Source organism: Plectropomus leopardus, chromosome 8 (assembly GCF_026936395.1).
Source record: "Plectropomus leopardus strain MGB_pleo_1.0 chromosome 8, ASM2693639v1, whole genome shotgun sequence".
NCBI classification, from domain to species: domain Eukaryota; kingdom Metazoa; phylum Chordata; class Actinopteri; order Perciformes; family Serranidae; genus Plectropomus; species Plectropomus leopardus.
In genome coordinates, this window is record NC_142183.1 from 25,556,775 (window position 1) to 25,582,767 (window position 25,993).

General features: G+C 39.8%; 1 protein-coding gene across 2 annotated transcripts in view; it reads left to right on the forward strand.

The window, feature by feature from the left end:
* ctnna1 (catenin (cadherin-associated protein), alpha 1) overlaps positions 1 to 23,831 on the forward strand; it is an 89,457-nt gene extending 65,626 nt beyond the window's left edge. For both annotated transcript variants that reach the window (XM_042493563.2, XM_042493562.2), the window contains exons 15-18: positions 916 to 1,097; positions 6,968 to 7,073; positions 20,855 to 20,989; positions 21,950 to 23,831. In XM_042493563.2, coding sequence (XP_042349497.1) covers positions 916 to 1,097; positions 6,968 to 7,073; positions 20,855 to 20,989; positions 21,950 to 22,240 — 714 coding nt within the window. In that variant the 3' untranslated portion in view covers positions 22,241 to 23,831. The remainder of the gene's footprint in view (positions 1 to 915; positions 1,098 to 6,967; positions 7,074 to 20,854; positions 20,990 to 21,949) is intronic.
* The last annotated feature ends 2,162 nt before the right edge of the window (positions 23,832 to 25,993 follow it).

The following is a 25,993-nucleotide window of genomic DNA, read 5'->3' on the forward strand; positions in this document are numbered from 1 at the left end:
AACAAGTGACTGTCCTAATAAATGTATTCTCAGTGCCCCCTTTTTCAGGTACACCTGTAAAATATAATGCAGTCCAATACAGCAGCTCAGCTCTGAATTCTGCCTTTACAATGAAATATGTATAATGCAGTCCAGCACAACACCAGCAACTACAGCCACAGTAATAAACATTACATCGAACACTTCTCAGAAGGTTTTAACAAAATCTGCACATTATGACAGGGTTCCCAGAGTCATGGAAAACCCGGCAAGTCATGGAATTTCCAATCTTATTATCCAGGCCTTGAAAGGTCATGAAATTAGTAAAAATCATTGAATATTTTGGAGAAGTCATGAAATTTTGTTGTGTAATGAAATTAGTACAGTAATATTGCATGGATAACCTTCCACGTTATGAAACATAGCGACAAATTTATTTTTTGTGGTTTTCGACTGAATGCAGCTCTGATATGCGTCAATATGCGACGGTTCGTTTACCATTGTGTATGGTTTTTTTCCTTTTTCTCCCTGAGTTCTATCTCAAGTGTGTTTTTTTGTTTGTTTGGTTTTTTTGTAATTATTATTATATTTTTATTAATATGGGCACTTGAAAAATGGCAATTTCTGTAGATTGTATAGGTATACCTATTAAAGTGACCAGGGAGTACCGTGATCATTTACACCTAGTAAAAAATTTGAGAATGCAAGTTAAACAAGGAAAACAATAGTGTAGTGCACTATAGTACAACAGTGGTCCTCTGCCTTGATCTCAAACAAGACTATCCTCTTGCCTGGGGAAAAAAAAAAAGCGTGCATCTATGGAAACCATTGGAGATGATGTAAAACAAAATACCCTGCAGACAGAAATGGCCTCAGTAAAAGTATGTTGAGGTCTAGTGTGCTAACTCTCAACGCTTTCCATAATTCCTCCTCCAGGCCATCATGGCACAGTTGCCCCAGGAGCAGAAGGCGAAGATTGCCGAACAGGTGGCTAGCTTCCAGGAAGAGAAGAGCAAGCTGGACGCTGAGGTGTCCAAGTGGGATGACAGCGGCAATGACATCATTGTGTTGGCTAAGCAGATGTGCATGATCATGATGGAGATGACAGACTTCACCAGGTGAGCTTGGACTAACAGCTTGGCTCATGCCCAGAGCTATTTTTCTCCCCCAAATGATGCAAATGATGGCGTGTTCTGTATTTGTGGATGTTTTTCTGGCTTCAGAAGACATCAGAATGAATGATTCGTAGTATGGCTGCACAATTTAAGTTTGTAGTCTCTGTCACAGGGGCCAATATGCATATGTCATCTTACCGTACTCACATTAATATTCTAAAGTCGTGCAATTCAAGCAAAATGCCTCCAAGACTGAATGTATGTTTAAGCTAAGCCAAATACAATTACCAAATAAGCCTGCATTTGTTTCCCAACGTTTGCTCATATCTGCACAATACTATGCACCCAGTTTAACACTACTGTTCATGCATCAACGCTCTTCATTTTCCTTAAGCAGCACTGTAGGTAGGATTTTCTTCTTGATTATTTTTCCCTCCTTGGCTAATCTTCATATGCACAACCATAAGCAGTGCATCAAATCTCCCTCCCTGGTACACGAATAAAGCTGGGTGTGCACTGTAAATTTTAAATGGACAGATTCACTCAGCAGAGCTGCTATAAGGATGCCATATTCATACCTGTCAGTATTTTTTGAGACAATAAAGGTGGAAGAGAAATGGTTGAAACAAAAAAACAAAGAAATCTCGGGAATCCTGATGTGTTGTGAAATAGTATGAAACCTATTTGCAGTAAACATGGCTACAACAAATGTCTCCACTAAAAATCAGTGTGTCTGTGGTTACAAGCAGGGTATTTGCTGGAAACTTAGACACTTGTTTCATATTTCAGAAGTATTGATTTCTGCAGAAAAGCTGTTGTTTGGCAAATCTTGACAGTGTAAACAACTACTTGAGAGAGATGAAAAATGTATTTGAATTTAATCAACGTCACATAAGTTTTATAGCATCAGTGATCCAAATGTAAACGAAAGGATGGCACCAACGCCAAGAGAAAAAGGAGGATTGAAATCGATTTGACACTCCTGAATTAATCATCACTCTTGTCCAGACAACATTTATGTAATGATTTCTCATATTTTAAAATGTTTGTTTTACTAAGTGCTGTCCATAACCTCTTAAAGGAACAGTGTGTGAGATTTAGTGGTGAGGATTGCAGATTTCAACCAGCTGAAACTTTTGCCGGTAAGAATTCTTTCATATTTTATTGTTCAGTATGTTTTTACTGAAAGCTGACTTAACTCCTCACCAGAACAAAAGGACCCGGTGATTTAAACTTGTAAAAGCACTGAATATAGCATTACCATGTTAAAAATCTGCTCATCACAGATGGGCTTTGTGCAACTGCAGCTGTTAGGAAAACGGAAATGGCCCCATCTAGAGCTCGTGTTTGATTTGTCCTTTCTGGGCTACTGTAGAAACATGGCAGTGCAAAATGGCAATCTTTGTATGTTTTGATTCGAATCTAATGAAAAAATACCAATATTTTATTTCATTTCTGCCAAAATATCCACTAAATCGTGTATATACTGGACCGTTAAAAACAAAAATATTGACATACCTTGAAGGATATATAGGATTTCTTTTTTTTTTATATATATATATATACATATATACTATCTCAGTAGTTGTGTCAGTGATGGTGTGAATGCATGTGTGTACATGACAGTGAAGTTTGTCACTGGGTGTGGTGATATTGACACTTTCTGATTAGGCCTGGACAGCGTTTCCATCTCTGCGTGATCGTCTAGCTCACACAGTGTGAGTGCATTCATGTGGTGGTGTGCGTGGAGGATGTGAGGAGACACTTCGACTAGCTGACTGTATTTGTGCCTGACTGTATTTGTATGACTGTGCCTTTTTCAAATTTTCAAGTGAATTACTCAGAGGACATTTTGTGCCTTACTCTGAGTCACATCCGTAATGACGACGAAATGCTGCCTCTCTATCTTCATCTTCTGAATGGGTCAAAGATCCCGTCTCCTCGGCCAAAGAAGTACAATACTGCAAAGCTGCAGCAGAGTTTCAAATACCAACACAGCCAGCGATCTGACTGAGGTCACACAGAAACCCTGCAATTTTTTATTTGTTGCTTTTTCCTCCAAAGGACCAAGAAAAAATTATTGCTGCCTTTTACGTTACATCCACAGTAGACACGCATGTAAATGGAATGCAAATGACGCTGCTTCCATCGCAGAGAGCCATCCATGTTTCTTTATTAGATGGCGTCAGCTGTGTATATATTTTAAGAGGTTATTGATTGCAGTGGCATCTTTATATCAACATAAAGGCTGCCTCTCTCACAGTTTTACAATATAAAGCAGACCCAAGGAATTCAAATGAAAAAGATCTCTCCAAAAAGGAAAACAGCCCACTGAAGGTTTTTGCATGCTGCCTTTACTGGAAAACATTTTCTCCATTTGCACCATTACTGGCCGAGCAATGCTGTTTATCAAGTTAATATATTCAATTTGCATGATTCCAAATGTAGTTTATGTTTGTTCTTTTGGATGTTTCCAAGCAAAAACAGCAAAGCTAGACTGGTAGAAAAAAAAATTGTGACTACATTTTTGAGAATCACAGCATAGATTGCTTTTAAGTACTGAGCTGTCTGTATCAAAACTGGTTTGGGCTGTTTTTACAAATCAAGAGGGATTGTGTTTGTTACTGGACATCAGTTGTTTTTGCTAAAATGTAGCAGCTTACCTTGAAAGCAAAATACATAAACACTAAATGGCGGATTTACTCATAAGGCTTAAAGGGACACTTACTCCAAAATAAAAAATAAAAATACACATATTTCCTCTAACCTATAGTGCTATAAATCAATCAGATTTGTTTCGGTGTAAGTTGCCAGTGTTGAAGATACCCGCTGTAGAGACGCCAACAGACACAATTGAAAAACTCAACAGCAATGTCTCCAGAAATCAAGACCTGGTTACTCAGACAATCCACAGATCTTGTTTTAAGCAGTTTCATGTAGGGACTTTTTTTTTTTCTACCTGACTAGATCTGGCAACTACAGGAGATGCACGAACAATATCTCCAACACTCAGCCACTCACACCAAAACAACTACATTGATAAATAGCAGTACAGGTAAGAATAAAAATATGTGATTTTGATGTGAACTATCCCTTTAAGAGAATGGTAACTTGTGGACAACTCATGGAATTGGATGCCTGACAAGGTATTTTTATAGGCGAAGACTGCATTTTAAAACCATAAAAAAAAAAACCAACAATCCTCTTATCTCCTGCATATTTCATCCAGGAGCTAATAACAAATGAGTCACCTTAATCATCTTGTAAAAACAGCTGTTTTCGATTTGGAATGTCGTTTCATAGTCAGACATCATCGGCAGCCAAGGTTTTTCCATATGAAATGTGTATTTGAAATGCACCATAGCTAACCTGCGTCACTGTGACCAAGAAACTGCACCTATGCACTGTCACAGGCTTATAGTATTATTTGCGTAGTTCCTCTGATTTCCCACAAAGAGGTGAGTCCAAAACCCAACTAACAGTTACTTTATTTGTTTTTCTAAAAGTTTGCATCATTCATTAAAGACATATGATAATAGAATTCTAAAGAAAGCATAATTCTTAGCTCAGGTTTTTAATACCTTAAAAATCAATATTGTTGAGTAATATTTATCCAGGGTTGCCAAGTTTTGAATTTACAAAGTATTTTGGGTCAAACTTTAATGTTTTGACCTCAGTAATGGTCAGTATGGCCAGAATTCAAAGCTGCTCATTATAATACCTACTCAATGCCCAGTGATAGCCATTGGAAATAGTGAGAAAATACAATAAATATGTGGGAATGGTGTTTGTGTTGTTTATAGTGCAGTTATGCTGCTAATTTAATGGCAAACAGTATTGTGACTTTTCTTATTTGGCACTCTGAGAATTGGGATTTGCAGTCTGGCCATGCCAGTGTGAGTGTCTGCCAGAACACACATGGAAGTTTGTCAGGCTGAATATATATCTTCACATTATGCCTTGACTCATGCATGTGGCAGTAGCACATGCAAGGTCAGTGGCTGGCTAATTTAGCCGGGCCCAAATGATTGCCCCCTTAACCTTGAGCTGGCACAAACCCCTGCCAAGGTTAATGCTGTATGAGGTAATTGTTCTGGACCTCTCTCCTGACAAATCTGTGGCGAGTTAGAGAGATTCTTTTCGACTCCCGTGTACCTTATGGCTGTGCGGCGGCACTCATGAATAAGGCATGTGTGGCTTGGAAACATGCGACATATTTGGACGCCACCTGTCTTAGAGCATTCTGTGCTTTGGAGTGCTCGGCCCGATGTGGCTTACACCCATCTGGAGCACTGCGACTGTCAGCAGATCTGAAGCCCCCAGTTTTTTTCTCCATGTAATCCACTGCGGAAATCTTTAAAGGGTGTCCTCCTCTGTTGTCTACCTCCGTGGCCTCTTTGTGCCTTTCCCTCACTCGGCCACCCAGGCAGAGGTGAAGAAATTTAGCAGCTGGCCCTTTTTTCTCGGGGCTAAAGCAAAGGATATTTTTAGGCAGGAAATAAGTGGTTAGGGCAAAATCAGTGGTTGCTGTATTTATGCAATGTGATGTGATGTTTTTTATTGAGGCAAACTACAACATTATACTAGCAACACTCTATTAAACGCACTCCATGTAGGCTTTTTTCCCTCCCAAACCCATCACAATGCCTCCAGCTCTGTCCCCAGGGGTTGACTGGTCCCCGGGGAGCTTCCAGTCTGTGCTGTGACGCGTGGCCTCTTCCACGAGGACCCTGACTTGCTTTACAGCAGAGCAGCAGAGGGAGAGCAAGAGAGGGGAAGGGTTGGAGATGGGAGGGGAGGGAAGAGGAAGCGAGAGAACAGAACACAAAATTCCATCTGTTCTGGGTTGGATGGCTCATTTTTTAGCCTGGAGAGAGCAGCTTTGAATCCAATTTGTGCCTCTTGCCAACTGTGTCCCAGAGTCCCTTGTGGGGGCAGGAAAAAAAAACCCGCAAATGGCTGACAAGCTTTACAGTGGGTCAGGTCAGGGCTGGACTGACCTGTGTTGGGACAGGCTTCGTTTGACTCGAGAAGGGTCAAGAAATGGGTGTTTAACATTAGGACAGTGACCAAACAATTGAATTGTTCTCTCAATTATCTCCTTTTTTTTCCCCTTGGCTCTCCATCTTTGTCCCATACTTGGATGAACATGCAAACGACGAGCTGGTGTGTGTGTGTGTGTGTAGCGTGTTTGAGGGCAACCGACATTACTCTGCCATCAGACACGAAACCAGTCGCATTTGCGTCTTAGCCTTCAAATAAACCCCCTAAAGCTGCTTGAATAAAATGGGCCAAGTAGATTGAACTGAGTATTTCTGTTGCGATAGAAAACATATGGCACTGGTGACCACCATAACACGATGGCCTCGTGAATCTGGGGTTTCCTGAACAGTTCTAGTATTTTTAGAGCACAGCATATCTTATATATTATATATTTTTTCTACCATATGCTTAAATTACAGGAAAAAATGTTGAACACACAGTTTTGTAAGTGAGGTAATGGTGCTACAAAAGAGTGTGATAGTACAGCAGCATGGTCTCATTCTTATAGGACATCCCTGTGAGAGAATGCCGCCCCTCTGCATTTAATGGGTTATAAAATGTGCTCAGCTCTGACTGAACAATATGGTGCCAGGCTGTTAGTGTTTTGTGTGTGTGGCATCATCCGTGCACCAGCATACACATGTATTTCTGTGACGTTTCCCTGAACTGTTCCCATTAGTCATGCTTCTCTATCCATACTTGCGTCTGACCGAAAAAAACAACCTTCCAAAACAAACAGCCGCTTCATGACCGAGATGCTCCTCCTGCATATTGAATGAGGCTGCAGCAGATCAGAAACAGTGACTGATCTTTCCACTTTTTCTCCCCAGGGGGAAAGGGCCACTGAAGAATACGTCTGATGTCATCAGCGCTGCCAAGAAGATTGCAGAGGCAGGGTCACGAATGGACAAGCTGGGCCGCACCATCGCCGACAATGTAAGTCATTAATGAACCTCCATCCCAAAGGGTTGGATGTAGACTACACCTTTTGTGCTCCCGAGCCCGATTTATAATTAGAAAGGTATTGTACCACATCAATACTGTCAGAGGACAATAAATTAGCAACAAGTACAGCAACACAAAGAACAAATAAAATAAGTTTACCCATTTGTTTGTGTAGAAAAAGTGGCACAGGTTTTTTGAGGTAATGCTAATGCCATGTGAATTACATATAGGGATGAAACAGGGACCTGTTTCACAATAGACCAAATTTTAATTATCATTAAAACTGTGTTTGATCACCGGACTTTAAAAGTCATGGTAAAACTGCCCAACATTAGGCGCACCATGCAGCATGGGTTTGTTTTGCATCACTGAAAACATGGTGGAAGGCAGTGACTGTAGCGCAGAGACATCCCTGCCTGATTGTTTACAGAGTGGGCATGCAGCAGGCAAGCCCGGTGATGCTGCTGGTCCCTTGTCCTCATTTCCAGTGACACTGACACAATCGTTTCAAATACAGGCTGCTTATGAACTCATTTAAAATAACACTTTGAGCGTGTGCATCAGTACTTTTTCAACACATTTCACAATTCTGCAATAATACTTGTAATCTGTATAATTTTAGTTGCTATAATCATGGGATTTTCACACTGTTCATCTCTAATTGCAAAATGACATGTTTCAGGCAGGTGGGAATACATGAAAGATGTTGTTAAATGCAGAGCTACAAATTAAGTCATTTCCTCCTTAAACTCTGCATCAGTATGATTTTAACATTACTTCCCTCTTGTGTTTTGGTGAAGCACAATCTCAGAATGTGCCCATAATATCAGACCTACATGTAATTTCTGTGTTAGAAGTCAAGGGCACATATGTCACTTATCCTACTCTTTTTAGCACAAGTATTACTTTATTAATCAATAAGGGGTGCGTGTATTTTACTTGTGGTACAGTCACTGATTTGCCTCAGAAGTTACATTTACCATCTATTAAGTCATGATGGTCTGACTCCATTACACAAGTTGACACCATGTGAAGAGCTGAGTAAAGTTTTTCATTACCCAAATGCACAACTTGCTCTGCGCTCCAGTGTTGCTGAAGGAACTGACATTGCTGCGTGCCTTTGTGCTTGGGTTGAGTTTGAAAAAAGCAAAGCTTTCATACTGATTGCATCTTGACACCCCTTCTCTTTGTTTGTAAATGTTGTCCTTAACAGCACTGTGTGTAAGCCACATCTAAAGACTCAGAATAGAAGGCAAACTTTTCTTGTGCTTACTTTTGGAGATGTTTACAAAACAGCAAACAGAAACTAACCAAAATTAATTTTTACACTTGTTTTATTTAATTAAATTTTTTTGACTCATTTGCACATTGCTCACACAGCAGAGCCCCTCAGACGGTAACAACTGCTATGATTTCTGTTATTCATGAGACGCCCCTTACCAGCTATGCCAATTTCTTTCAGGATCCAACACTCTCTCCTTTACTCTTCATCTCCCACTCCCCAATTCCCGATTCCATCATCCCTCTACATCTCTCCTTTACCCCAGAGACTATGGTCCTTGACATTGGGAAACACACATTCAATTATCCATGGCCTCATATTTCACTTAAATACTTGCACTGTACCACTCCTCAGGGAGACGCTCTGCGTGATTTATTCCCCAACTTATTCATTTGCCATCTCTTAGGCAGAGACTTATAGCCTCGGTGTCTGCAATATGTATACATTTTGTTGTTAAATCATGGAAGAGTTTAGTTGTGATGTTTGCAACAAGACATGGCTGTCAGATTGAGGTCTTCTCCCGTGAAGGCATCGGTTCCCTCTGTGGTTTAGATGCAGCAGCTGCTGGATCTTTTCTATTTCTAACCAAGAAGACACACACTGGTTTTAGATGTTTTCCGCAAGATTTTTGTTTTGGTAACACTGGAGGCATCATCAGCCTCTTGCTCAGGTTTTGTTGACATCTCTACTGAGTTTTTTTTTTTTTTTTTGACAAAATGTTGAAACATCATAAAGCTTCGTTGTTAAGTCATGGGCTTTTACAGGTTGAATGTTTCATGGCTAACTTACAAGGATTTTAAAGCCATGCACTGGTCAATAACAAATCTGTTTAATAGCACCAGAATTAAATATTAATTTCTACACAATCCAGGTTTCCCTACACAAGGCAGTTTAATAAGTGAAGATGTCACATCATAGCTTCTTTCTACTGGTTGTGTGGGTCTTTAGCAGAGATCCGTTGGGGCTGCTGCACATTCCAGATGTACTTATGTTTATACAAAAAGCTCTTGCTTATAAAACACTTTTTAAACTGTTCTTGCATTCAAAGGGGATATTAGAGTACTTTTTTTTCTATTGATGCAGGACAAGGTGTTTCAATTATGCCAACACATACTGGAAACATCTGCATGTAGATCTCCCCCTTATAGTCTGACATAATGAGCTGCTGGCCTCCAAAAACCCTGCACGTCTGATATTTTATTTAAGGTGACCTCAGATCCTTAATATACCAGGCCCATGTCTATCACAAAGTAAAATTCTTATCTGTTCTGACCTAATTGCATCCGAATCATCTGAACAGGGAATAAGCCGTTCTGGAAAGTGACTTTTTTATGCCTCACTGCCGCTTTTGAAGATGCTTATTCACTTTAATGAAAACAGTGTTATCCCCCAAAGAAAACAGATGGGCAACCGTGCAGGTGTGTGAGTGTGCGTATTTGTGTGTGTGTGTGTGTGTGTGTGTGTGTGTGTGTGTGTGTGTGTGTATTTGTGTGTGTGTGTGTGTGTGTGTGTGTGTGTGTGTGTGTGTGTATGCCTACATATGAACACGTCTGTTGACTGGCCTGCCTCTCTGAGATGCACATGTGTATGGATGTGTTAGATTTGTGCGACTGTTTCGTTCACCCATCATCAACTATTTGTAGGTACTCGTTTCTTTATCCGGTCCTCTGTGTATATGTATGTTTGTGTGTATGTGTGTGCACTATTAGGGGATTTTGGGGTTTGAAGCACTCAAAGTATGAATAAATGAAGAGCTTTGGCTGTTGGAACAGAAGTCTTTGCCAAGAGTGAGGACCCCTCCAGCCTCTGAACCCATCCAGCTGTCCCTCTTAGCCTTTCTCTCTCAGCAGAGACCAAAACACTAGCAGACCAGGCGACACTCACCCGTAACACATGAGCCACGGCTCCCAGGGATGGACACGGAGTGGGGAGGAGAATGATGGAGAGATAGCAGTGGTGGAAATAAGTAGGGGGTGCATTTGAATGGAGAGAGGAGCATCCCTCCTGAGAGATGAATCCATTAAGAGTGCTTCGCCTTTTAATTAGCAGTATAATTGCCAGGTGGCAGTTTTTTCAGATTTATTTATTTACGCTGGCAGTTTATATTTAGGGCCATATCTCTAGCAAAGCAGGAGATGCCACAGGCCCACTTACAGCAAAGGCATGGCATGTTGGATGGTCTACGTACTCCAGCAGCAATAGTAAAGTGAATCACCACCAAGATGCACACATACTGACAGAGTCAGAGGAGCTAAGGCAAAGCTGGGACTGCTCATTAACCTAGGCATATTAATCACTTGTGCTCTGTGCCTCTGGCCTGGAGGGCCTATGAGGGTTTACTCCTCATATAAAACACATCAGCAGATGGTCCCAGACAGATAGCACAGCATCTTATCACACATTTTCCTTCACAAGTCCTCGTCACGGCGTGTTTTCTTACGTGCATATTGTGCTCCACTGAGATGTTTAGGTGGACATGGTCTAGTTTGGGTTTTCTGCAAAACAGTTAAATATGTGTAATAGAGCCTCATTAAAGTTTCAAGAAATGAGTGTAGTGCAGAGATGAGCTGCAGGATTTAGGTCAGTGCCGTACAAAGGTCTGCACTGCAGTTTATTAAGAATTTATGACCCTCCTCTGCAGGGCACCTTATGAGAATTCCATCTGAGCAGGCTGGTAAACAAATAATGCTATGTAATTGAGATTTATAATGCAAATGTGTTAGCCACTATGTAGCCCATAAATTTCTGCTGCTTGCCTGCTCACCACATAAACACTCGCATGTACACATACCAACATGTGCACATAAAATAAGGCTTGCATATTTAGAGAATGGGCATGTGCTTGCTGTGTGTGTGTGTTTGTTGTGCGAGCTTTATTCTCATGATGTATACTGACATACATAGTGTACTTTTCCAATTTGCATTCAATCAGTGGAGATTTATGGTGATCCATGGGCTCTGTTGCTGGTCACAGTCTAATCCCGGCTCTGGCCCTAGACGCTTTACAGCAGACAGGGTTGTAAATTACCTACTGCAGTGGAGGAGCAAAATCACCCAGAGAGCCCACAAATTCTCAGCTCAGCAGTTCAAGGGTCAGCCCTCAGCCAACTGCAGTTCAGCCCAACCAAGGGAAGCCCACCTTATTTGCTGGTTGAGAAAATGTATCAACTCCCAATTGATTGTTTTAAAAGGCATTTACCCATGGTAATTCAGTATCTTAATGCTTTTTGTCAATCCTGAAAGCTAGATGAAAAGGGTTTGGGCTTGAAAGAGCCACCTTTTGCAACAAAGAGCTCCCACAGGTGGATAATAATTTGAAAGGACCAAATGCTGTATTGACTGTAGTGTCGTCAAGATCATGGAATTTCTTACTCTGATGCAGTACCTTGAAATATATATCTTCATTCAGTACCATTTTAGATACCACAAGGGAAAAAATGCTTGTACTGCTTTATCGATACTGTGGAAAATTTAAATTATTTAAACTGTTTCAAATATTCGCATTGGTAAATCACTTTTGACTACACCAGATGGTTAAATGGCTTTGATTTGGACAGCCAAAATAGTGTAAAGCTGTTGAATGTTTTTTTTTTTTTTTTGAACCCTTAGGTACAGTCTTTGACTTTCAACCTGCAATTTTAAATCAGAGGTTTTGGGGCAGTCTGGTATCAAGTGAGCCAAAATGTAGTAAAGGACCCTTCAGGCCAAAAAAAAGTCAAAGTGTGAATGTCAAAACGTTAATGTATAAATGTTTTAACATGCCTGTTGGTACTTACCTATTCGGTAGCAGCCGTGTTAAGTTATCAGTTTTGCTTACAAGCACTACAGTGAAATGCCGGACTGACAGGTGCAGCATGAACATTAAAAAATGATGAGGGCCATTTAATTGGTCCCTGTGGCTACCTCTAAAGTCTGCCTTTTTGGCTTGCCCCCAGCTTGATTTTCTCCTGTCATACCCAGACTCTCTGTCTGCCTCAGTGTCACATTAACATTCCCAGAGTGCCAGTGTGATTGAATTGGCCCCACGCAAATATGGAGCATCTTTTTAGCAGATGCAGTGAGGAGAGGAGATCTGGCTATCATCATTATGTTTGAAATGGATCCTGATTGATATTGGTAGTCCATGGCAGATTTATATTTAGCCATCAGCAGCAACAGAATCAGCACCAGACAGACAAAATCTAATGTACATCAGAATAACTGCAAAGCTCATTAACTAGGCTGCGCACACAGAAAGCACCAGCATTCCCAACTTCATCAGAGGTCTTCTTGTAAAAAGGACATCTGCTCTGTTCAAGGTTTTATCCCGCAGTAAAACTCTTACATTTTTTGGTGCAGGATTTTCAAAAAATTCACTTTCCTCTATACTTCTGAAGTTATCTCATCCCGCCTCAATTTTGTATTCACCGCCACTTTTTTTTTTTTTAGATTTTAGTTATGTTTATATATTTTAAAAAATTATATTACAGTGCATTCATCTTAAAATTTAAGCTTGGAATCGATCATTTCCTATCCCTGTGTTGCCACATCTTCTATTTGAGTTTCTGCCTAAAGTACAAAATGTTTTTACCAGGGCTTTGGTTCCTGTATCTCCTAACTTTTCCGTGGATCTCTGTCACACTATTTTCCCCCATGGCAGTGAGCACAGTGGAGCATATATACTGTATATATCTCTGCATGCCTGCAGCCCTGTAGCAGTTTTGAGGTGTAATGGCAGATAAAGGTTCCCGGTGGCTTCTTCTCCCGAAGGTCCTTTCTCAGGTTAGGCACAGCTAGTTATCCACAGCCCTCTACCGCACACACACAAGCACACAAATGTCATATTTTTCTCCCCCTCCCTGCTGCTAAATGTTTTGTATGTCACAGCAATAAAGCCACATGCTGAAACGTGTTGGCTGATCTAAGGTTTGGGATTTGTTTCCTTCCCTTTGAGCTATGAAAATCCAGCCACAACACCACACAGTGAAGCTTGGCTGAATGAAGGTTTCTGTGTTTGAGCTTGTCTTTCAACTGTGGCAGGAGAACAAATTGGGCTGTCAGTACGTTATGATATGGGGTGATTTATAGGGTTGTGGTATAACCATCTGTATTCTTTTGGAAGTAAAATCATATTCTTTTTAGCTGTTTTGCTGTACTGTCTCTGGCTCTTAAATAACCAGGCCAAAGTCTAGAGGATAAAGCAACAGGCAAATACTCCCTTAATGAGAAAAAACAGTCAAAATCACCCCACTGGGATCTGAGAACAGTGGGAGTATCAATTTTCTCATGACAGGAAGCGACTGAAAAACAAAACATATCAAAAAATGGCGCTGCGCTCACGGCCCTGTGGCACCCCCCCAACAGGTTGCTGGAAGTTGCACATTAGAATGCTGCCTTGTCAGTAAATATTGGAAATTGGCATTTCCTCTGGGTGATGCGTCCTGAAAGGTCAGTGCTGGGCGGCAGCAGCATAGTGGCTCTGCCTCAGTATAATGGAATTCAGTGGAACTGCATGGCATTTCCAATGATGGGACCTGACCTTACTGATCATCATTTATATCATGAACATTACCCAATAGCACAGTGAAATCCTTTGGTTCAACATCCTGCTCTGTCACTGTTATTGCCTCATTTCCTTTTCTTATTTCGTGGGCTGTGCGTTGTTAAAGGGAAAAAAGATCTTTCTCACTTTGGTTTACACTGTGCTCTGAACCTTCTCTAGAGCAATAGCTTAAATGCTAAGGAATGCAAAATAAAGTAAGAGCTACACACACACACACATATGAAGTGAAACCCTCATGAATATGTAATGTATTAAAAGTCTTGTAAGGCATTGTTGCCTAAGAGATTCAATTAGCAAATTAGAATAATGATCTACTAGCCTCCGATCCAACTTTGATGTTTCACTGGTATTTTTCTGAGAAGACACTTAAAGCCAGCAGTGAAGAGACAAGGGCAACTCCAGAAGAATCACTGACATTTCTACCTGTAGTCCCGGCTCCTTTTTGAAAGATGGTGACTCACCTTTTCTATTAGTTTGCCTTGAAAAATATATATCCACAGTCCTGTGATGAGGTCTCTAGTGCCCGTCTCTCTGCTTTGCTATCTCTCAATAGTAGCTGACCAAGCAAGGTTAACAGTCCCAGACCGTAACTGGACACACAGCACGTGGGAAGGGACGAGGCCATATCATCAGACTTGATGAACACTTTATAGCAGCACTCAGAAAAGACAAACAAATAAAGTAAAATACTGGACTCTAATGGTTGAAGTCACTGTTAGAGGAGAGCATCACTCATACCCCCTTTTTCCACCAAATTATGTCTGATTCTTAAAAGTGGTTCTGTTCAGGATTCCTGAAAACTTGCTATGTGCTATTTAGAGAACCAGTCTGTGTTTCCACCAGTTTTAAGCAGAACCTTCCAAATAAGGATGTGTCATCAGTGTTGGACAATGCACAACAGAAGTAAACAGTAGGGAAGGACCAGTTTTAGAAATTCTGGGTTAATACCGATGTTTAAAATGACAATGTGGCCGATGGCTGATCCTGGTGATTTTATATTGTTGTTTATTTAATTTTTGTTGTTATTTATTCCTCCTTTTGTGCCATGGTAACTGAGAAATCTGCAAAATATAAAAATTAATGAATTAAATTTTAAGGTTTTAAAGTAATTAGCTCTTCATGACACTAGCTTTGAATGAACACTAATTCCATCAAACAGATTTCTGAAATAACCTTTACTTTAACCTTACAGATAAAAACTTTTCTTTAAAATAACTACTTCAAAGGCTTTTTACTCTTTTTACTTTTACTTTTTATAATTCCCTCTCTAATATCTTTTTTGTATTGCTGTCAAAACATTAACACATTTCTTTCCCTAAACAACTGTAATTAAAGTCTCTCTCCTAAAACTACATTTTGCTAGATTACATCGAGCACAACACAAGAACAAGTGCAAGTTATAATCTACCTTTATCCAATACTCACTTTTACTGAATAAAGTGCATCAGAACAATTTTTTTATTTTATTTTTCCTTTATTTTACCAGGTGAGTCAATTGAGAACCAATTCTCATTTACAATGACGACCTGGCCAAGAGGCAGCATAAAGCAAAGACACATTCATACAAATTAATACAAATACAAATGCAATGCAGTGCAACCTTGTAAGTCACAGGCTGCTCATAGCTGACGTTAACTGACTTGCATAATGCCGATTTAAACATGGAGTCATCACTAACAACGCAGGTGGGGTACTAGAGGGGGGCAGGTCCTCTGACACAACAATAGTTAGTTTACTGCTACTGTCATCCTGAGGAAGATCTCTGTCCCAAACACGTTCTCCATTGCCTCTGGGGGGCTGGGACCTTTTTATTGAAAAAACAAAGGGGGCTGGTTCAAAATTATATGCAGGAACTGGAACCAGAACACAACCTGCTGCATGTTGGTAGACATAGGTATTAGTGGAAACAATAGTGATGATCCTTTTCTTTTTCATACTAGAGTAAATTCTGTTTTGTGGGATGCTAGCTGTGATTTTCAACACATTGTTTGCACAACCTGCAAAAAGATTAACATAAACGTTGAACAAATACAACTACAATATATGCCCCATTTGTTATTTGCTCTAATAATTACACATACCATTAAGTATAAAAGCAGAAAGATTAAAAAAGGTCTTTGTGAAATATTTACCACCTGATTCGTCTGCTTTTTGGAAACATTGAAACAGCACAGCACAGTGCACGCAGTCAGTGAGGTACTTTAGCCCCTGAAACAGTGATCAGCTTGTAAATATCAGCCGAGTTAATCACACTCACAGTGCTTATATTTGCATTAGCAAAACAATCCAAGGTGTTCTTGTCTCTTCTCTGTGCAACTTCTGTATTCACATGTCACACTCAGAGCAGCCTTGCAGAGTTTCCTGAGTGCTGAGTGAAGCCAGCAGCTGAGCTGAGTATGAGCACAAGTGATGCTTTCACAGTGCCCTGCTCTCAGCCGTCTGAATACTTCCCCAAGCCCTCATTAGCATGGCTGCTGCATTCAGCCTCATCCCAGGTCTGTGCCATTGCGTGTGTGTGTGTGTGTGTGTGTGTGTGTGTGTGTGTGTGTGTGTGTGTGTGTGTGTGTCTGTGTGTGTGTGTGTGTCTGTTTGTGTGTGCGTGCGCACACACACACACACAGACACACGCTCTTTCTCTTACTTACTTAAACCCCCCGCCCAACTACAGTTGAATCCTCCTGTCTACGTCCCGTTTCCCCAGTTGGATTTCTCCCCCTTATTTACTCCTCCATACTGTTCCCCCTCTGGCTCACTCTACATCCTCATCTTTTCTACAACTACTTATTTTTCCGTGGTTCTTTCCTCTTTTTTTAACCTTCCTCCCTCTTCCATTTTCTCCAGTCTCTCAGCCATGTATGATGCTCATCCCCTCCAGCTCTCTTTCCCCTCATCTCCTCCTGCATACCTTTCTTTAATAGAATGTCAACTCTTAGATTTTCCTCCTCTCTACTTAGCCCATCCTTGTATTAATCAGGAGTGGATGGTTGTGACAGTGAAGACAATTTTATTAATATTGTCACAGAGCATCTACAGAGCTCTCAATAGGGAGAGACATAACTGTAAGGCCCCCCCTTTGCTGTAATTTACGATGTGTATGGCGGAGCACAGTTGTGCTGGCTGTGGCGGTGTTTGAATGCATGCATGCATGGCTGTATATCTGGGAGTAAGTGCACTGTATTCAGCGGAGCGCTCTGCACTCCCACCAGGGATGCTGACGTTCTCAGCAGGATTAGACGCATCATAAGTCCTACTCTTTTGAAGTGTCAAAAAATCTTGATACCAGAGATGTTTCCTCTTTGCATAGAGAAATGAGAAAAGGGGTTTCCTCACTTGGACTGTACCCGACTCTAAATTATGACAGTCAAATAAGATTTGGCTATTTAATAGGAATATTTTTCGATTTATTCCTTTTTTCCCCACATAGATATAGGTTAAATAGCGTATGGCAGGACATTTATGGTGACAGTGACATTTATATAATATAATAAACAAGGCAAGATAGCCCTCTGAGCTAATGCATACTAACAATGGACCTGGAATTTACAACAGCATTTTTGCAAACACTACAGATCAAACAAAAGCCAGAGAAAGTATCGTATTAAGTTGCTGTGAGCTGTAAATTCACCAATCCAAGCTAAAATATGTTTTGGGAGACAGTACTCATTTGCAACAGTATCGATACCAACAGTGCCTTCTCCGCCTCCTTTGAAACACAGATACACACACAGCATCGCTGCTGTAGGCACACAACCCCTCCCTTGACTAGCAACTAAATGTGTTAACTGTCGTCCACAACGGTGTCAGCTCAACTTTGTTGCCAGCTGACGCCAAGTCTTTATGAGGAATTTCGAGAGGCTAGTAAAGTTAAACATCGTTAAATTATTAAACAATTATCATAAATGTTAACCTGACAGGTTGTACACATTAGGTTTAGCTGTTTTATTAATAGCCATTAGCCGACAAACACAATTGCTGTCTTTTATGCTGTTGTTAAGCTAGCGCCTAGCGGCTAATGGCTTATAATAAAATGACTAACGTTAATGTGCGAGCCAGGCAGCCAATGTTATCAGCTGTTCCATTCAGTAACGCTAATCAGCAGTGTTCATTTAACAAGTTAACAAAATTATTTGTGTCTGAAAAGTTTCTCTTACAGTCCCAGATTGAAGCTGCGAGAAGTCGATTGCAATTATACAGAAAACACTCACAGCCTACCCTACCAATTGCATTTGATCAGCAACGAAAATATGGTGCCAAGTCCCCAGAATAAACAATAAAACAAACAGAGCTTTAGTGAAGTAGCCTTGTTTTTTTTCCTTTTGCACTACCTATGGCAGCTTAAAAATATTGTCATTGGTGGTGTTGTTTGTGTTGTTCTTAACTTGGTATAAAAAATTCCGCCTCCTAATTTTTTTGTCATTTTTTTTCCCCCTGTGGTATAGAAAATGGTATCGAGTATCAAGTATTTTTGGTATCGAGTTAGAAATTCTAGTATTATCACAACCCAAATGCTTACTGACAAAAAACAAAGAAACAAAAAAAAAACGATGACTGCTCGCTTGAGGGGTCTCTGACTGATGATTCGAATCTTCAACTTTCAGGCAGTTCTACTCCTCACCCTTTGTGGATTTAGTGCTCTTTAATAGTGTAAATCGTCATTGTTGAGAGATTTCGACTCTCTGTGTCATTCGCTCACTTACAGCCAGACGAAATGCCTCTTCAATTTGTCTAGACACATGCAAACACTCTTCCACACTTCTGCTTGTCAGCACTGACCTCACCAACTCTTTCCTGCAGAGATTCCATCAATTAAAAGATTGGCTGCTATTACCTCCCTTTCACCTTTTCCCTGCACTCAGAATTAACAGCTGCCAAAGGACTCCTCCTTCAGACTGCCAAGCACCTGCAAACGCTGGTGTTTCAGCCAGTATTTTCTCTTGGCTTGCTCACTCTCATGGTCACACTGATGCTTTCCACAGGTAGAGTTAGTTTAGTAGAGGATGTGTGAAGCTGCCAGGCACTGACTATCTGTAAAAGAGACCGTCTCACCATGTCATGATCATTGCTGACAAACCGTTAGTATGTCAGGTCGCTCTGTGGAGATCTACAATCTGATGTAAAGCGTCAGAGCCCCATCAGGGTGTTTACATCTCTTACTTGATGAGCAGCTAACAAGAGTACTATGGCCTAATTACTATGCTGGCAGGGGGCTTGTTTAGCAAACTAGGAAAGAGATTGGAAATGGTTTTTCAAGGTAGAACCCGACTGTAATTATGATGAGATGAAATAATTCAAAAAGATTGCCAATGCTAAATGACATGCATTTGTGGAGCTCTTCCCATACTGCCACTTTCAAGTGGGTTTTATGATAATTTATTGGATTTCTTGAAGTTGATGGATTTTTTTATGGCTCCAATGTATTTTGCTTTGTGTTCCTAGCTGACGTTTGACAATATTGTAATGCCTTTTTGGAAACAAGAATAAGAAGCTTTTTCAGCTTGGTACTAAACCTGCTGTATTGTAGCTGTTTTGCCTGAAATTTTAAGCTTCCCCTCCTCTATTGTATGTTTCCTTTGAGAATTAAGCATGTTTTAGTGCTTCTGTAACCCTGAGTGGTTTATTGGCACCTTTACACCGAGTCATTGTTTATATTGCTTGGATGGAGGATTCTCAGACCTGTTTCTCAAAAGTACAAAGATTACTGATGTAATTAATTTGTTAAATTTTGAAAATATTATGGGGTTATCTCTAGCTCACCTGATAGCGGGTGTGTGCTAGGCTTGCGTGGTATGTAATATTTCGTACCTTCATACCTAAGATTTTATCTCGGTGTACAATAATGACGGTATAAGTATGGGGTGTTACTTTCAGCTTTTTAGACTGATAAATACACAATAGAAACCCACAAAATGTTAAAAGTAATATTCTCACTCTGATTTTCCGTATTAAAGAGAGAAATGCAACTGTACACCTCTTGGTTACAGAAGGCTGATGAGGCATAATTGCCATGTTTACTCATCATAAAACACACTTTATTCAATCTTGACAGAAACAAAACAAAACAATCACCAAAATAAATCCTTTATTTACTAAATTTGATGTTTAAAAAAACCCCCAAAACTCTGTTTACAGTCCTGTAACTTATCCCTTCACCTCTAGGTGTGTAGAGACTGGACACTGAGCTCTGATGGTGCATGCTGTGCAAAACATACAATGAGTTCAATAGAAAGAGGAGCACCTGTATTAATGACTGTATTGAAAAACATACTTTCGGGTTTTTCTAAATTCCCTGGTATACCGTAGTAAATTGATACTGCACAAGCCTGGTATGCACCCCATATAGGCGAGTCCTCCACGGTGGGCCAGGTTTGCATCTGACTTGCAGCCCTTTGCTGCGTGTCATCCCCTGCACCTTTCCTGTCTATCTGCAGCTGTCCTACCATTAATGGCGAAACCACTCGAAAAATAATCTTTAAAAAAATAACTTCTTATCTACAAACAGGGCTGCTGTTTCCACTTCAGATCAAGTATTTTTGTTTCCAATAAGACTTCACACAAGATGATTACACCACCTGAAAGTAGTTGATTGACAGCCGTGTTTGCCTCCTAATAGAATTTGCATTCTGTGTGACTTGATCGTGCTTAACCCTGTGAAGATGAGTTATCAATCTACCAGGTTGTGGGCGTGTGTTTGTCATTTTGGCTCTGAGCACGTCCCTAATGTGGGTGTCTACCTTACCTGTCACACTGCTACTAACTCATCTTGATAAAGTGTGAGATCATTGCGCTTGTAGAATCACATCAATATTCAGATTGAGTAGTACCTGCAAATGACTACATTGATTCATTGTGCAACCTGCAAGCAGGTACTGTTATAACCACCAACATTGTTTGTGCTTAGATACAAAATGATGTGCACGATATTTGACACATTGTCTTCCCCCCCCACAGTGCCCAGACTCCACCTGTAAGCAGGACCTGCTCGCCTACCTGCAGCGTATCGCCTTGTATTGCCACCAGCTCAACATCTGCAGCAAAGTCAAAGCCGAGGTGCAGAACCTGGGAGGAGAGCTGGTTGTCTCTGGGGTAAGTTCAACATCATTTTTGACAGTTTACAATCTTCATCAAAGCGGCAGTGTACCAAAAAAGAGGAGAGCGAGAAGACAAATATTGCAGGTTTCACAAAACAGGGTAAACATGTGAAGCGAAGGAGGGAATGCATTCTTTTTCTTAATCCTTCAGGATACACACAATGTATTTTGGCGAGAAACAATGAAAGTACACAGAATTGCTTTTATTTAAAATGAAGTCTCCAGCTTGAAAATAATTAAATCAATAGAATACATTGGTTACTTTCTAAAGTTTTATCATCTGGTGTTGCCCACATAAATTAAAAATACTAAGACTTAATGGCATTGGCTGTTGGTTGTGATTAGTTAATGATTCATTCTCTGCACTGTAATCTGCAGCTTTTATTTTATATCAAATAAACAGATAGCAAAAATAATGGCTTTTTCTCTGCTGGAAAAGGACTAATGTAGCACAAATGTTTCCCAACCTTTTTACTACTTAAGATAAGGCTGTAAAAGGCCAATGTTTACAGACCCTTTAAGTGTTACTTAACTACTTATTGGCCAGTCAAATTAATTAAAATAGGTCGTCTCTGTCTGTGGGAAATAATGAATTCCTCCCTCCTTTCTGTGTGGTGAAATGAGCCCATGCTTCCAACAATTCCAGTCAAGTGTCACCAGTGTCTCTGAGGCTATTAAACTGTGGAGATTAAATTAGTGTGACCTTTTTCCATATTCTCAAATTTCTCACATCTGTTTGTATGCCAGACAAACTCTGAAAGGTCGTTAATTCGTCTGTACAAACACTCGAGTGTGGCTTTTCCCCAGGAAAACTTGCAGTACTGGTAGACATTAAAAGACAGAGATATCTTACTCTTACTTGACTTGAATTCAAAACGTGAAAAAAAAGGCTTTGCTTTCACCATTTTACAAGGCTAATCATTTCTCTGGTGTTCTCTCCTGTCACTTTACGCAGCTGGACAGCGCCATGTCCCTCATCCAGGCCGCAAAGAACCTGATGAACACCGTGGTGTCCACCGTCAAAGCCTCATACGTCGCATCTACTAAATACCAGAAGAGCAAAAACATGGAGGCCCTCAACATGCCTGCTATCTCCTGGAGGATGAAAGCTCCAGAGAAGAAGCCTCTGGTGAAGAGAGAGAAACAAGACGACGGTCAAACCAACAGGGTCAAGAGGTCCTCCCAGAAGAAGCACGTCAACCCTGTGCAGGCTCTGAGTGAGTTTAAAGCCATGGATAGCATCTAGACTCCCATACGTTTGATTCAAAGAGAACGCAACATAATGACCAATGAGTTTATATATAGATAGAGCTTTCTAGAGCATTCTATCAAACAGAAAAGGTTTTATCGTGTTTGTTCCACCTTTGTTTGACCCATTATATTCCTTACACTGCCTCATTTCTATTCCATAAGTTCAGATTAGTCTGTAGCATTAACTGTCTCTTCTCTGGAAAATGCAGTTAAAGGGGAAACCAACTGGACAAATGCATTTTTTTTGTGTTTCCTTTTTTTTCCTATTCATGTGTATGGGAGGAATGGATTTCATAGATACTATAAGAACTAATTCCAAGAGGCTTTTGTTTTGTATTCTAACCAGTTTTATAATAATACAGTTGGGTCGCTGGTGTTTTCCACTCCAATGTTTGATTATGGCAAAATACCTTCTATACTGCAAATATCAACTATGCAAAATCTGTCTGCCTTATTTTAACATGAGCAATAACTGTAGTTCATTCGGATGTGCTGGGCTAACTGGTAAGATTTTAAATATGTTTTGGTTAAGGAACCAAAGTTGATGTATTTCCATGTGTGCCTGCCTTTTTCTGACTTTATACAGACTTTGTTATGCCACTACAAATTAAGTTTAAAATGATCTAAAACACTATTTTCAGTGCTAAATTTCTACCACATTTGGATAAATGTCTTTATAATTTAAACATCTCAAGTTTTATTACTTGATGGTTTTTTTCATGTTCACATCATGCAGCAAACCAAAGGTGATTTTTTTTTTTTCCAGCCTTGTGTGTTGCAGCAGAACTGATACATGCGCTTAATCCGACACTAAAGGCACCACAGATGATCCACCCAGTCTCAGTCAAACTTTGTAAATAAGCCTCGGCTCCTCAGAGTCTGCGAGAACCCAGTGGGCTAAACAATGAGTAGACCCCGTGTCGTTAACTCTCCAAAGCCGCCAAGCTTCATTAACTGTCAATGAGACCAAACGCCTCCGCAATCTAAGAATGTGTCCAAATTGAGGGATCAATACGTTTTTCTCTGCACAGCTTAGAGGTAGGCGAGGAGATGAGGGGGATTTCTTCAAACTCCTGCTTATTGTTTATATTCCTTGTCCTTAAGCTTGAACACTAATCAAGATTTTATGTCAGGCACAATCTTTACAGAAAACAAGTTGCCAGGAGTTGGAGCTTTAAAATTAAACAGGAAAGAGTTTTGTTTTTCTTCTAACTTCAGGTAACAACCGTGGGATGTTTTCTAGTCATACATCGTATCCTGCTGCATGGTGGTGCATCGGTGCACAGTGAGGCTTTGAAAGCCTGCTGCTTTGGTCTTGGGCTGAATCTTTGTTTTGCTCATTTGACATCTGTGAACTGTAGCGGGATGGGCATGTATGATTATCTGACAGATGGATTTTTTTTTTTTTACCGTAGAAAAAGGCATTTTGACAGTTTGTCATTTGCTGTATTTGAGTTTGGATTTGAGTGATATCAAACTACTTTGCTGTGGATTTTTGTTTTGTTATTGAGAGCTGACTTATTAGTGCACACGTTTCTTATATTCATGTGCCTGCTTTATATCTTAATAAACAATTAAAACTAAAACCTCAGTCTCTTTCTTTCTTTTCTGCAACTTTAAGTTTTTCTCCCCTCCTGTGAAACTTTCCTTGATATGCTTTGTTTTGCCATTTTACCAGATTTGTGTTGCAGTAATACTGTTTAGTACTCAGAGAGTGGAGGCCCTGAAGAGTCATCCTCGCTCTTGGAGGTAAAACGAGTTTTAGCATGGGTTTATGCTGCTGTGCATAATTAAGGCATTATATTATGTATACATGCCTTCCATACAGTCTGCATTACTGACTCGAGGGCTTCGCACAGCATGCGCTTGTAACTGTAATTGGGTTGCTCTACTGTTGTGGGTTATTTTCTCAAAAAAAAGAAATAAGTGCAGCATTTAACATCAAACAACAACGCTCCTCAGTCTTCTGGTGCTGTCTCTTTAACAATAGCCTGTGAAGAAAATGCAGTGGGAGACCCAAGAAAGTGCACAGTGTGAGGATAAATATATCTGAAGCAAGAAAAAGAATTTGGAAAGAATTGTCTACTCTTCCAAAAGTGCTGTAGCAATCGCACATCAGAGTCAGTCTGATTCATCTCTGAGAGGACACCGAAAAGACAAATCCACATTTTCATATCCTTACACATGCAGGTCAGGTTAAGTATAACAATGTTTGGAAGGTGTATTTGTGAGTTACCCAAATTCATCTACGTATACTTAGGATGTTTGGTTTTTCTTATCTGAATAATTACTTTCAGATGTATTTTACAAATTATTTCATTAAATTAGACACAATTACCTTGACACCAATAAATAAGGATAGTAATTAGAGTTAGAGGTGGAATAATACCTCGGAGGTATATAACTTTATAAATATACCTCTCTCTCCTGTCACTTTGTATAAGCTGGATGCTGTTGACTCATCGTTGGTGGCACCTTTTTCCACATGGTTTAGGATTGCGCAATAATACGTCTCCAGGGAAAATGTTATAAAATCCCTTGGTTGTAACATCCCTTGTGACCCAGTGTTGTGTTTAAACCACAAATAGGTAGTTTTATCTTAACTCCACAAACAATAACTGGGTGCGAAAAAACATAAAAGTGAGTAATGATTTGGATCTGATGCAGGACCATTGCTCCATACATTTTTTAGATTTCAGAAAAGACGAACTGCAGTTTTGGAAAGACATGCATAAACAGAATAACTGATTATGGAATACAGCTTCACATTTATGGCAAGCCATGTTCACATTAAATATTTAATATTAATCACACGCCTATCTGTAATTACATTTTAGATATCCACAAAAACATTCCTCCGAGTCAAAACTATTCTCACTAGTCTGAATGGTAATTCAAGATATCCATAAAACTCTTACATGGAGAAATTGTATTTCAAGATATCTACAACTTTGATTAAACATCTCAAAAATAATTTGAAGATGTCCTTGAATCCTTAAAAAATATAAGTAGCCATATTAACATTTAATAGCTATACTGGATTTATATCAGAGATATCCATAATTCAATCCTTCCTCGTCAGAATGAACATTTCAGATATCCACAGTGACATTCTTGCTAACCACAACTGTCATTTGAGAAATCCAAAAGTCATTCTTCCTTGGACAAATTATGTCATTTTTGCAATTCATGTGTACTGGGCTTTCAATTTTAGATATCCACAATGTCATTTTAGATATCCCGAATGAACGTTTTGGATATCTGCAATACAATTCTAACTCCCTTTTTCACTCCCTATAATAATGACATAATTTTCATTTCAGATGTCCAAAAATACAGCTAATTAATGGTAAAACGGCTTGCCACAACACATGCCGTAAAGATGTGTTTGTTTAAATATTTTTGACTTTGTTATATGAGACTATGCTTTTAAATATAAAGTTTTTTGCAGGGTATTGACACGTATCACAGACGTTCTTTATAAATATACCTTCAAAAATAAAACAAACAAAAAAATAAAAACAAACGCATACATTTGGATAGACCCCTTTCATGGCAGAGTCCCAGTTAGCCATGCAAAATACCATAGCACTTGAACTTTTGCATGAGTTGCTGAGTTGACATCATAAATACAGAAACATGCAAAATTTAAAAAAAGTTAAAATATATATTTTTTATAATTCAGACATTGCATGTCATTTTTTCCACATCTTTGTAATATCATGTTAGGTTGTAACTGTTGCAACTG